This window comes from Alosa pseudoharengus, unplaced genomic scaffold, assembly GCF_046254945.1.
Source record: "Alosa pseudoharengus isolate Yale_2024_CS ecotype anadromous, Long Island Sound unplaced genomic scaffold, YU_APseudo_1.1 YU_APseudo_1.1_scf_2, whole genome shotgun sequence".
Lineage (NCBI taxonomy): Eukaryota > Metazoa > Chordata > Actinopteri > Clupeiformes > Clupeidae > Alosa > Alosa pseudoharengus.
Genome location: NW_027468663.1, coordinates 8,338,717 through 8,352,550, shown reverse-complemented (window position 1 = coordinate 8,352,550; position 13,834 = coordinate 8,338,717). Strand labels below are relative to the sequence as shown.

General features: G+C 40.4%; 1 protein-coding gene across 1 annotated transcript; it reads right to left on the bottom strand.

Moving 5' to 3' along the window:
* Positions 1-1,629: 1,629 nt before the first annotated feature.
* LOC143135454 (opsin-5-like) lies at positions 1,630-6,115 on the bottom strand. Its single transcript, XM_076296118.1, has 5 exons — positions 6,022-6,115; positions 4,836-4,998; positions 4,469-4,596; positions 3,755-4,089; positions 1,630-2,247 (listed from the first exon to the last, which is right to left on the bottom strand). The coding sequence occupies exons 1-5, from the start codon at positions 6,113-6,115 to the stop codon at positions 1,630-1,632; spliced, it is 1,338 nt and encodes a 445-aa protein (XP_076152233.1).
* Positions 6,116-13,834: the final 7,719 nt, after the last annotated feature.

Sequence of the window (13,834 nt, the reverse complement as noted above, 5' to 3'; positions counted from 1 at the left end):
TCAACATTTCAATTGTGATTTATTCACATTTGTACATAACAGGACTGTGGACATGTCTTACATACAGTATCTCAATGATTCAAAGGCAAATATTAAGGAAAATATCAACTACTGTACAATCTGTCTTTTCTTTTTAAAATGGCTAGTTTACAATTTCCAAAAGAAATAATAAATACATACAATACTTTTCTTTCACAACATACGCTGAAACCGGAAGTCTAAGAAGGCTGGCATATTGTGCTCTGTGAAGTGGATGTTTCATGTAGGCATGTCATATAGTGCTGAGCACCTGCAGCTTGACCAACACACTCCAAAATAGCACAGCTGCTGGCCAAAATATTGTCTTCTAATATCTTTAACATTTCACATCCAATGTCACAGTCTACACTGTACTCACTTGGGTTCCTATACACCTGCCAAGTCGATCAGATGAAAGATGGATGGGGATATGTGAAAAACACACATGGACAACATATTGACAGACAGGGATTTCTCGTTTTATAGTTGGATACTGCTGAAATGTTTTCACTGCATATTGCATATTTTCATCCTACGAACCCAATGAGTAACAGAAGTTTTGATATTACTCTCCCTGTAAGCCTGAACCACCATTTACCTTTGAACCTGCACAAGATATTAGTCCAGGCAGTATTAATTAGTTGACCCAAGCAAAGGCAGCATCACAAGCCTTTCCACTAGCCATTAATGAAATCCTTTGATGTCTGTGCTTATAATTCGCTTTCCATTTAAATCTCAGCGCTTCAGCGAAGAGAATGCATAATCGGAATGCTATAGTGTATTTTTGTTGACCCTGAAAATAAAATCTGCAGGAAAATGAACCTGAGTTTGGAGATGGTATGCATACCCCGCATCGCTACCAAGGGAGTATGAGCGTGCAGTGCACTGATCATTTGCATATTGCCATTTAAAGGGAAAGATCTCAAATCATACTATTCCTCATACCTGTCTTATTTCATGGTCGTTTACACTATTGATATTTAACACGTCACTCTTCAAACAATGGGTTAATGCCTGGCCATATAGGACAGGCAATTTTTTTTTTTTTAGATAGATAATGGACATCATGATTTATTATTGTACAGCTGTCACACTTTCTGAGGTACCTGATGAAGTTATAATTACAGTATGAGTTGATTTGTTATTGTTCTTCACTGCAGCATTGTGTACCAAGTACATTACTTGAGATCTTGAGTGCTGAGAGCTCTTAAAAGAGAATTCCCGCCATTTTTCACATAGGCCTAGATCTCTGTTTCTTGAGCTCACCAAGTACTGTTGGTACAAAAAAAAAAATCACTGCTACCTAGCTCAGGTTGCTGCAGCCAACGGCTGGAGTAGCCAGGCAGTTACAGTGCTACACTTGGGGGGCATGTGCATCACGTTACGCATGAAGTTAACATGCCCCCAGAGTGTAGCACTGTTTTTTGTACCGTACTCGGTGACCTCGAGAAACAGAGATCTAGGTGAAAAATGCCAGGAATTCTCCTTTAACTGCAGTAGAAAGCCTGTAGAAAATAAATGTATGTGTCCATACTCTATGTTATCCATTTAATGCAAAGTTTGCTGTGTATCAGAAAAGCTGAATTTAACAGTGTCAGACATTGGTATGCTTTATGGCCAGGCCACTTTAACATGTCCTGGCACAGTCTCCAAGTTGAACTGCAAATAATCGATGTCTTCTGTCCTTTGCCTAGTAACCACCCTGCTGGCGGGTAGCCTTTTGGTTTGAATTTCCAGGTCGGAGGTCACCGGTGCGACCTTCTCCTGAGAGGGGCACTGCACAAGTGCTGCCTTGGGGTTGAGGTGCACGCAACAGGCCTTAGGGTAGTTCCGGAAGCACTCGTACGCGTCACTGCATCTGCACACTCTCCCCCTGGGCTCCAAAGAGCGCGGCGACACGCTGCGCTTTCTCCCCAGTGGCATGATGCCGATGGCGCTGCAGGGCGACTTGGAAGGCCTCGGGGGGCCGAGGGGCTGTGACGAGCTGGTACAGCCCAGCAGACAGGCGCGGCGCAGCACGCCCAGGTCCCGGCACACGACCCTGCGGAAGCTGGGGCGGAGCAGCATGTAGACGAGAGGGTTGTAGATGGTGGAGGACTTGGCGAACATGGCAGGCACAGCGAAGGCCAGTTGAGGGATGCTCTTAAGGTGGCCGAACGCCGCCCACATGGACACCACGGCGTATGGGCTCCACGCAGAGAGGAAGCCGATGCACACGGCAACGCTGAGCTGGAGATAGGACCAGGAGGAGAAGAAGAGAGGTGAGCAAGAGTGAGTAACGTTATGTTTATCAGCGCTTCACACTTGTGGTGAGAGGAGCGTTATTTTAGGCATTTTGCATACTCTGCTTTTAACACACGAGCTGTTATCTACTGTATGTAGGAACACACACACACACCCACACCCACACAATCAGTGCGTCGAGAATTCCCAGTTGTCACAGAACACCCAACATACAGTACTGGTAGTGTTGATTTGGTAGACAGAAAAGCAGGTGGTCTATATTCCATAATTGCCACAATAGCTACAGCCATTAGAAGAGACACTTGAGGAAAAACCGTATGGCCAGATGCCAAAGAATCAGGGTTAATTTGGCAAAACACAAGGAAATCAGGGACAAGGCACCTATGGGATTTGGGATGCACACAAGTATGCCTGTTGGCACTTGACACACCATGTCTCCCATTGATTTAGCCAATCAAACACCACAGCATGCAGCAAACTCAAACACAAACCCCTCAGAGAAAATGAATAGCCATACTGGGGCACAAACCTCACCAGTAAGATACTAGATCCATCATAATGTTCCATGCCAAAGCCAGCACAATTAACTCTAATTGAGTAATGAGTCCTTCATCACTGTGAGTTATCTATTGAGGTCAGCAAGTCCATATATGATTGAGGACATGCTCTGCGCAGCTCCATACCTCCTTTAGATTTGTATTAGCTCTCAGACTTATTGGGGTCGTCTATTAACACAGTGGACAGAGGAATGCCATGCAGGGTTCATTTCTATTACTCATTTGCTCTGACCTCTACGCTTGCCTTTGATATCCCTATATTGTGCTATTACTAGCACCTACGGCACTTTTACAGCAGAAAGACGAAGTGACTACTGCGCTACCAACGAAGGGCCTGTTTGATTCCTCTCATGAGTGGAATGGCATCCGGAATGGCATAGAGGAGAAGAGATGAGACATGGGAGGGAGCAAGAGATCCCAATACAGTTCATTTGCTAGACAAAATCCCATTTAGTTTCATTAAGACCAGATAATAACACTTTATTCATGTCCAGGCAAGGACATTTGGGTGTAACAGCAGTGAAGACAGGTGAAGAAATATAGATAATAATATCAATAAACTGTACATGCTGTGCAAAATGGCACAATTTATCTAAAAAAATAAAATCAATAATAATTTCCCCTTGGGGATCAATAAAGTATCTACCTATCTATCTACGATTAAGAGCATAATGGTAAAATGGACACACTGTATAATTTAGCATATTGGAGAAAAACAGAGCAAGAAAATGATGCAACTTCACTGCAATTGAGTTAACAAACCTCAGAACGCTTCAAACTTAAGGCCCAACATTTATCTGCAAGGGATGATGTCTGACCAGCATTTTGTCACGGTTGATTTTCACATGCTTTTTGATGAAGGATGAGGTCTAGACAAATGAGAGCCAACTCATATAACTGTACAAATTGCAAATGCATACACACATACTGTGTACCTTTACAATAATGGCCTGGATGTTGCCCATGCGAGTCTTCTTGGGCATGTGACGCTCCATGGCTTTCTTGGTGGTGCGCACAGTCACCAGGATGCTGGTGTACGACAGCACCATGACTGCGCAGGGAATGAGGTAGCAGCCGACGAAGAGCACCAGCATGTAGGAGCGGGCACCCGGGTGGAGGTTGGACAGGCGCAGGTCGATGCAGCAGGCCGTGCCGTATGGCTCCGGGCCGTACTCACCCCAGTGGACCAGCGGGCAGCCCGCAAAGCCCAGGGCGTAGAGCCAGGCACATGCCACCAGCAGACGTCCGTGGGACGGCTGAAACCTGTTACCTGCAGAGCAGTTTACATCTGCATAAGACTGCAATAGGAAAATAGCAATTAAAATGGCTTTTGTGTATTTTGTTATTATTATTATTGATATGACACACTTACCATTAATCAAATAAACCTATCAAATTGAATACTGCCCTTTCATGGTAAATAAACCAAATTCAATTTCTTTACACTGGTACGAAAATCTCTGTATCGCCCCAAGGACTTTAGACTGATATATCTGTATCTGGTAATAAACACAGCATCTTCTTCAGGTGTAATATCTGAAGACAAATAACTTCTATCTTTGCCGATCTACTGTGCTCTTGGCTCATTTCACGGTCTACTGCATGCTTTTCTGTAACCTTTCCCTGGCTGGACGATTGGACATACTCACCATAAAGAGGATAACATACTTTCATAAAGCACACCAAACTTAGCAAGGTTAACGTGGTCAGACTGCATATTCCAAACAGAAGGCCACAAAACGCGTAGATCAAGCATGCCGTCCTCCCAAACAACCACCTTGAGGGGGAAAAAAACACACAAACGATTGTAATGGAATATAAAATGAGATGCCGTTCATAGCCCACTGTAAAGTCTGATCATTACTATAAATGTTCCAACAGTCCTATCATTACATGATTGGGTGAAAATCATGCCATGTATGTGAGATGATGCTTTTCTCTCCTAAGCAGAGACATTATAGGATGAAACCAATTGATGTAAATAAATGGAGCTATATAAGAACTGTTTCATATTACCTGTGAAAGGCACTTGAAAGGATCGCCATTGGGTACAAGGAGATAGTCAGACCCAGATCACTGATGGCCAAGTTGATGATGAAGAACTCTGCTGGCTTAAGTAGATGCTTCTTCTTATAGGAGACATAGAGCAGCATGCTGTTCCCAAGCACCGAGCACATACCTACAAGAATGGAGCATCAGTCAGGAGCCAGAGCAATCTATTGGATGCTTCAGTCAGAAAACCTCACACTGTTCTGTACTTATCCATGGTACTGGGTGCAAAATATGCAAAAGTTACTGAAAATTAGTGTTTTGATCCTGAAATGTCAATTTTCCTCTTCAGACTGGCCAGTGAATTCAGCGTGAATTAGTTGACTTGAGGTTAACAGGTGCAGCTAAGTGTTGCATCATTAAAATATCGGAATGGACCCTGAGGCTTTTAAATGAACTGTAAATGGAGGCACTCATTGGAAGTGCTTTGCGTAAGCAAGTGTTGGACATGTAATATGCAGTAGACATCATGGCAAAGCATTGCTGTAAATTACAATAAAGAGTACACGTGCAAATCTTTTTGATATTGATAGACTTTGAATACAGGCATAAAAACGGGAACATCTTCCCTTTCACCTGAGAAAAGGCATCAGGGGAATTCTGAAGCGCGGTTTTTCAACGATTTTCATTCTCATCAGTGCGCTTCGCTAACCTGCATAAGTGTTCTGACGTTCAGCTTTCAAGATCAAAGCCTGCATGCAAAGCTGGGAACATGTAAACCTCTCAGAATACAGGAAATGTGTGTAAGAGTGTGAGTTTATCTGTGCACACACATCTGCATGTTAGCTTTGACGGAGAGCTTTTATCATTCAATAAGTAAATGCTCACTGCATCCGTGGGGATATGTATGCTATAGAGAAAGTGAACAAGATTTGTGTTTGCAGGCATGATTGAAAGGCGAGATCAATGTGGGTGTGTGCATCCATCTGTATGTGTGTGCATATGTGTGTGTGTGTGTGCATGTGTGTGTTTGTGTCAGAGGCTGTATTTGTATGAAATCATATTTTTGTACAATAAGATATATTTACACAAGTGAGACCAATGTTTCATTAAGTCCAAACATAAAGCAGTACAGTGCCATATAATTGTGACAGCATCATGCAAACGCTAAACTAAATTCTAATTCATATTCAGCCTGAAACAGCACACTTACCAAATATAGCATAGACAATGGCCATGCTGATATCTGCAGCCTCTGGGATGGTTGACTGAAACAATACCTCATCCTCCAATACATTCAACTGCATGAAAAGAAATAAAGCCATTAACTAACAACATTCCATAACAGGCCGCATGGTTATTTGTGTAGAACAAACACTATGTTCTAATGCTGGAGATGTTCTTTTTGTATATAACACATTTACTGATATGTTTTCTCAGAGGGCAGCTATACATTATAACCTTTAAGCTGGCATCAAGAAGGCTTAGTGCGTGGATTAGCAAAAATGAGTGTAACTAAAGGCTGTACCTGTGAGTATACATCTGTGTGTGTGTGTGTGTGTGTGTGTGTGTGTGTTGTGACTTGCATGAGGAGCAGCCTTCAACACAGACAAAGTGAGTTGGGTTGTGAATGGTGAATTTATTGGCAATGTGTGTTGAACTGTGCTCCACAGCAAACATGGAAACCTTTCTGAAGATGTATGCTACAACTGTTCATTTGGCAACTGATACACATGAGGGAGAAGACTTAAATGGCTCTGTGTGATGGTTGAGAAATTGAGACACAATAAAGATGAGTCGAGGGGACAACGACAAACAATGTTGGAGGAGATATGTGGAGACAGATGGTGTTTTATCACCATAAACATTTAAATTAAAAAACACACACACACACAAGCTACCCGAACTGCAGATTCATTTTTGTTTTATTTATTTCATAAAGAAATGAGGAAGGCATCTAATGACGTCTCCATTTGCCTACACTTCTGGTTTGTCTCTATGCAATAGTCAACACAACACAACTTTTAAAAGCTTTCTGATTGTTCTAATTAAATCAGGCTAGTCGATAGGTGCAACATGCTCTAAAATCTAAGAAGAAATCCATTCACCTACTGTAGTTAATGTGTTAAACGTGTGAAATCCAATGACTGTGACCGCAAACGAAAACGAAAAAATCGTTGCATATCAGAGCAGATCTAGGCTACTTATTTACTTTTTACCAGATGCATCGATACTGTATTATTGGAAGGGCAGGAAAAGCATTCATGAGCATGGGTAGATTATGGCACAAAGTAGACATATGCTGGCTACAAAAGATTTTCCTTATAAATTCCTAGTATGTTCCAAGACCCCTTAAAATGACACCTGGCAACGTTTATGTTGTACTTACCATATTTCCTGTTCTACTAACAATCCCTTGGGAGGCTCCAAAAGTTATCCAATGACTGTCCTTAAAACAAAAAGATGGCTTTGAAAATGCTTGTCACTTGCAAGTTGAGCAGACACGTTGCCGCAGATCACAATAAGACAGTAGCCTAGCTATCTAATTTCCATTTTAAAAGGTAAGAAACTCGCAAATACTATCAGGATAAACTGAAGCTGTGTAGGCTCTCGTGAAGATTCAGCGGCTTTTATCCTCCATTGCGTGGTTGACTGTCCGTTTGAGATGGGTTCCACGACTACGTCTTCGTGACGTGTCGTTTCACGCGTTACAGTGTGCAACAACCCGCGTATTCTTGTTTCTGTCTTTGTCCTTGGATATGTAACCATCCAACTGACCATTTCCTTCAGTCTTAAGCTTGAATTTATAACCATCTGTCATCATATTAATTTTATATCATAGTAAAGACTAATGGTGGTGACAGAATAGATGTTATGAGTTATTTGTTTTGTGTTTCTGAAGTATGGCATTCTTTAAAAATGCATTTGTATGCATTAAAGGTAATAACAAGTAAAAAAATAAAATGTCAACCCATGTCATCAGGCCCTGCCAGTCAGCCATTTTAGCTGCCACTGATCTGATCAAAACTCAATTAATCTTAATGACTGTATCGATGTCATGTCAAATGATTTCACGCCCTCTGAAAGGTTAATTGGATACATTTTATGTGGCATTTACAGTTTTTAACGATTGTTTACACACTAAAATAAAAATGTCCACACAATTTGCAAAATTCTACTCCAAGGAGCAAAACACCTCCACATATTAGCACACATTAAACATTACACACAATGTCGGCTTCACCCTTTTTGCAAAACATTACACACAGTGATTTGTAAAACTCTACACACATTTTCACACCTTAGACACAGATAAGGATTGTGAGGTTACTTCCTTGTCATTACAAAGCCCCGGATTGCCAATGACCACACTAATGAATGAATTGGATAATCACATCCAGCAGTTGTGGAAGCACACATGTGCTAATTTGAAAACGCAGCACTCGCAGCACAGGTGTGCTATAAAAGGCAGTAGTTGAGTTCACCTGTCTTCAACAAAAATGGAAGGAGCTAGAAAAAAAAGAAGAGTGAGAATGAGAGGGGGAGCTCAAAGAGGAGATGAAGGAGGTAGAGGAAGAGAAGGAGGTAGAGGAGGAGGCAGGTAGAGGAAGAGAAGGAGGTAGAGGAGGAGGCAGGTAGAGGAAGAGGAGAAGAAGGAGATGGATGAAGAGGCAGACAGAGAGATGATGAATAGTTACAGTATTCTTGTTGCTTAGTTTTTCTTCAGAGTCAAAGTGTATGTACTTTTACAGTAATTTTTATTTGTCTACAGATTTTATTTGTTTCATTGATTTCATTGTTGGTTGATTACTGTAACTGATTATGGTAAGAAATACTGTAAGTATTGAAATAAATACTTTAAATATTCAGTCTGCAGCATCAGGGTTGTGCAGTGCTTGGTATGTTTATAGTAGGCCTATTTGTGTACATTCTCCCTACATCTCAAACTAATCATGAAGAATGTTGTGGGTTTGTCACTATTGTCATCTAAATTATCCCTTACATAACAATGTCTGGCCAAAAATCTAGCACATGCTATTTTCTAAAATTTGTTTTTTTACAAACGTGTTTTTTATTTATCACAGCAGTGTGGAACTGGCGGCAATAGTGTGATCATTGAGGACTGTGTTGGTTAAATAAAACTAATAGCATTTTCACAAATATGTGTATATGTTTTGACTGAAGTGTGTATGTTTTGACTGAAGTGTGTATGTTTTGACTAAAGCGTGTCATTTTGCAAACAATCTAGGAATTATGCAAATTGAGTGTGGTGTTTAGATAATTGTGATTATATTTAAAAAAAAAAAAAAAACGGTTTTCAACATTGTGTGTAGACAATTGAAAAAAACTATGTAAATGTGACAGGACATGATGAAAATAAAAATTATTCATACAATTTGTACATGTTATGTATTCCTGTTAATGATGACTTAAATGTGTCATTTATATTAAAACTGCATTCAAATTTTGGTGGCCTCTTTTAATGCACGTGGTGGGAGCAGCAACACTGTATAAGTATAATATACTTTTTTGATTTGAGGGAAATTTGGTCTCTGCATTTAACCCAATCGGTGAATTAGTGAAACCCAAACAGCACACAGTGAGGTGAAGCACACACTAATCCCGGCGCAGTGAGCTGCCTGCTACAACGGCGGCGCTCGGGGAGCAGTGAGGGGTTAGGTGCCTTGCTCAAGGGCACTTCAGCCGCGACCCACTGGTCGGGGGCCCCTCCGGTTACAAGTCCAGAGTGCTAACCAGTGGGCCACGGCTGCCCAGCACTATAGGGTCTCTCAAGCATCCATTATTGGCCCCTTACAGTTCAACCTACATGCTCTCATTGAGACACCTTATTAGACAACACAGGATGTGCAAACAACAAACAACTCTACATTTCTCTGTCACCCCATAACACTAGCTCCATTGATGAACTTTTTTAGTGTGTTGACCAAATGAACTACTGGATGTCTCAGATCTTTCTTCAACTAAGGAAAGAAAAGACTGAGGTCTTACTTAGATGGTTATTAATTGATTGATGTTTTATAAGAAACGTCTATTGTGCAATAACGTCGATAAAGAATTTCAATCAACCAATCACTTAGAGTTAAAGCCTAGAGCTCTGAGCACTAACTAAAGGCCATTGGCATTAAACACCATTCTCCTTGATAAATACTTTGGTTTGCTCCTGGACCCTGATTTAACCTAATCGCATCATTCAAACATGGACACTACTATGACTGTCCATCAAGAAAATTCATAAAAAAACACTACAGGCAGCTAAGATTTGCGACTGGAGACATAAACAGTTCCACTGCCAGGCCGTAGAGCCCGTACTCTGTGCCTCCTCTTTTTATCATTTACCAAACCTGAAGCTCGTGGAGTAGTCAGCATTTTTTCTCCATCCTTTTAATGTGATTTCCAGGGCTCATAACTGAACGGTATAATTCAATCACAAACACAGACATAATCTCCTTCAGTAGTGTTAAGGGAACTACATCACTGTGCGTGGATGAAAAATTGTTTTTCCATGTAAGGAATAAAGGAGCATGCATCATGCATGGGTTTTACAGCCACATTCAATCAATTAATTGATTGCCATCAGCTATAGCGGAATGTTATGGAACTTAGCCATAGGAATTTTTAATTACAGCTGTAACTAGTTTTGAACAACCTCAGGAGAAGTAGCCTGCATGTTTCTATTACTTATAGTTTCCTCTTAATACTTTTAGAACTTTTAGAACTCACACTGAAAATGTTTTCCATTATCTACCTATTGCCCTCTTCCATAAACTTAACATTCTTGGTCATGTCTAAACTTTACCCTATCATCATAGTAAAAGAGTATTTGACTCATATCTGGGTCATCCAAAACATCAGTGTTTATGTGCATTTATTAATATGCAGATAAAAAGCAATGCTCTAAAACATTATTATTTTACTGTGAATACAATTGCTGTACATCTTTTATAAATTGATAGTGCCAGTGGCTGAAATCAATACCTGACCCTTCTCCATTGCAAATTATGTTCCCCTTGGATTTAGTTGAGATTTCATAAATACATTTGTCCATATATTTATTTTGGAAGATATGTGCAAAAAGTTACTGCAACAAGATTATTCTCAAATGCTAAAAAGTTTTGTAGATGAAAAACGCATTACCTCTTTAGTAGTCATCATAGTATGTTTAATAAGTAAGTAAAAATGACTCTTGGACACAGTACGCTATCAAAAAAGGCCTAAATGGTGAGTCTTTCAAATGATCAGAGGGCCATTTCAAGAAAGCTAATTATGCATGACAAAAAAACATGCATAATTTCTTACCCAAGTGATATTTCCATTTCACAAAACAAACTGTATCAAAAGATTTCTCTGAAGTCCCCTGTGTAACGTTTTCAGTTGTTTGTTAACAAAAATCAACATTTCCCTTAAAATATGGCCCCATTCATGTTTAATACCACCACGACCAATTTGAAGAATAGGCTACCTATTGGCTTAGAAATCCTCATTCAGCATTCTACATAGCTGAGGGTCGACTCTCCATGTACATGCACCATTGTAATTCCACTGTTATATATATCCAATTGCATACAGGCTAGTTTCATGTCAATGTATGTCTTTGTTCTTATATTTAAGAATTCTGGTTTATGGCATCTCTGTGTTTCAAGCCCAATCATGTCTGACTTTTTTTGCCTCAGATCAAGCATAGAGTCTTACCACTGCCTGAAGTTTCAGTCTCTTCTGGGTTTGTTGGATTGATTAAAAAGAAGAATTTATTTAAATATTCATACTACTTGCCAGGAGACTGTGATTTCTGTTTAATATGTCTATCACACCATCACAGCTCCATTAAGTCATCCATACTGAACTCTGTCCCTCTCTGCCTCTCCACTACCTGCAGTACAAACACAGCCAAGCAATATTGGTGCTACCGGATGTCAGAGCAGGTCATGAGCTGTGCATAGCGTACTCTATGTTGATATACAAGAGACGTGAACCTTCATAAACACCTGTATCATCTTAGATAGATAGGACTACAGAGCTACAGTGCATACACAGAGGTAGCAGACCAGCACTCTACAGTCTCCAAACTGTTTCAGTAGGTCAACTGAATTATAATATTGGCACTGGCCAACATTTTATAAGTTTTATTTTGCTTTTTTCTAGGTTTTTTGTATATATTTTTTAATTTTCTTCTTTTTCTTCTTATTACTTACTAGGCCTATATCAACCTGAGGCTGCTCATTTAATCACAGTTTCAATTAGTCCATCCAACTTTGTGATGTTCCTCAGGACATTTTGTATATGTTGATGCACAATGGCTTATTTAAAAAGGCTACATTATTTCATTATTTTTCTTTCACGGACAAATCAATTCAGGTACCATGTCCCTCACGTGATTTCTCTTGAACCAAGTTAAATCATTTAAATGCAAATGGTAGGCAGATACAGGGTGTGTGTGTGTGTGTGTGTGTGTGTGTGTGCATTGTGGGGAAACAAATCTTCAAGGACAGTGTGATCCACACAATATGAAGGGCACCTATTCAGTTGCCCAATTGAGTGGTTTGCATGTTGATAGTGAGAGTAGCCTTCATAAATAGACCCTTTCAAGAGAGTTCCATTATCTAGCGGTAGCCTAAATAAATTCATGTAACATGAATATAATTACCGCTGTCAATGGCAACGGGTTTTGTGTTTCTGATACGTCTTTCATATCACTACGCAAGGACTGGAACTTCATTCAAACGTGAAAGCAGACGGTTGATCAGCTGTGTTCTAAAGAATGTTTGATTCAAGTTCAGCAGCGTGTGTTGTTGCGAACTATTTGTTTCTCAGCAAATGCCACGATGAACGGTAACAAATAGGCTAGGTTATGTAGGCTAAAGTCATATCTTGCGGAGTTTATTATTTCGTTTTGGCAAGTAGCCGTATAATAAGCGGTTCGCCCTGTCGGGACTTATTTTCCCAGTAATGACCGGCGTTCTATAGCCTACATTATCCCTTACTTATTATACGGCTCTTCACAATGCTAGTAGAACGCTCCATTGACTTGAATGGGATTTCCCAACGTTCTATGGTAAAATAAATTCATGTAATTACCGCTGCAAACATATAATTACCGCTGTCAATGGCAACGGGTTTTGTGCTGCTGATCATATCACTCCGCAAGTATTCCGGTCACTTCTTCCATTGGAACTTCATTCAAAAGTGAAAGCAGACGGTTGATCAGCTGAGTTCTAAAGAATGTTTGATTCAAGTTCAGCGTATGTTGTGAACTATTTGTTTCTCAGCAAAAGCCACCACGAAACGGTAACAAATAAGTGTAAAGAGACATATCGTGGAGTTTATTTTTTCGTTTTGGCAGGTAGCCGTATAATAAGCGGGGTAATGTATAGAACGCCGGTCATTATGGGAAAAAAAGGCTCTTCAGGGCGAAACAAGACCCCTCCGCTGGCGCGTCGGGGTCCGGTTCGCCCTGTAGGGACTTATTTTCCCCATAATGACCGGCGTTCTATACATTATCCCTTACATAGTTGGCCCCACAAGGCTTCCGTTTTAACATTTCCATATGTTATCTTAATGCAGAGGAAGTAGATTGGGAACCAAATAGATAATTCCTCTGGCATTACATTTCTAGTTTTTTTTTTTTTAATTTGGCTTGCTTGGCTAGCACACACAGTTGCAGTCCACGTAAAACAAGTTTGTGCACATGTCCAAAACTTACAGACACAAGGACGATTATATTGCATTAATCTCAGGTTTGTGATACTGTTCACCAGTGGCTGATATTTTAACAGCTTGGAGTTGAAGCAAGTGTCCATATATACAGGTCAAAAAAACATCCTATCTCGACAATAGTCACAGTCTTATAAGTCCTATGATGGTGATGTCTGGGGTGTTTATTACCCCCGCCAGTGAAAACAACATAACCCACTGGTCAAGAGGCTTTGGTGAAGGTGGTCAAGGTGAATCTTTCAGGAAAGTTTTACCCTAGCTCCTTATACACACATGTGGACACACACACACACACA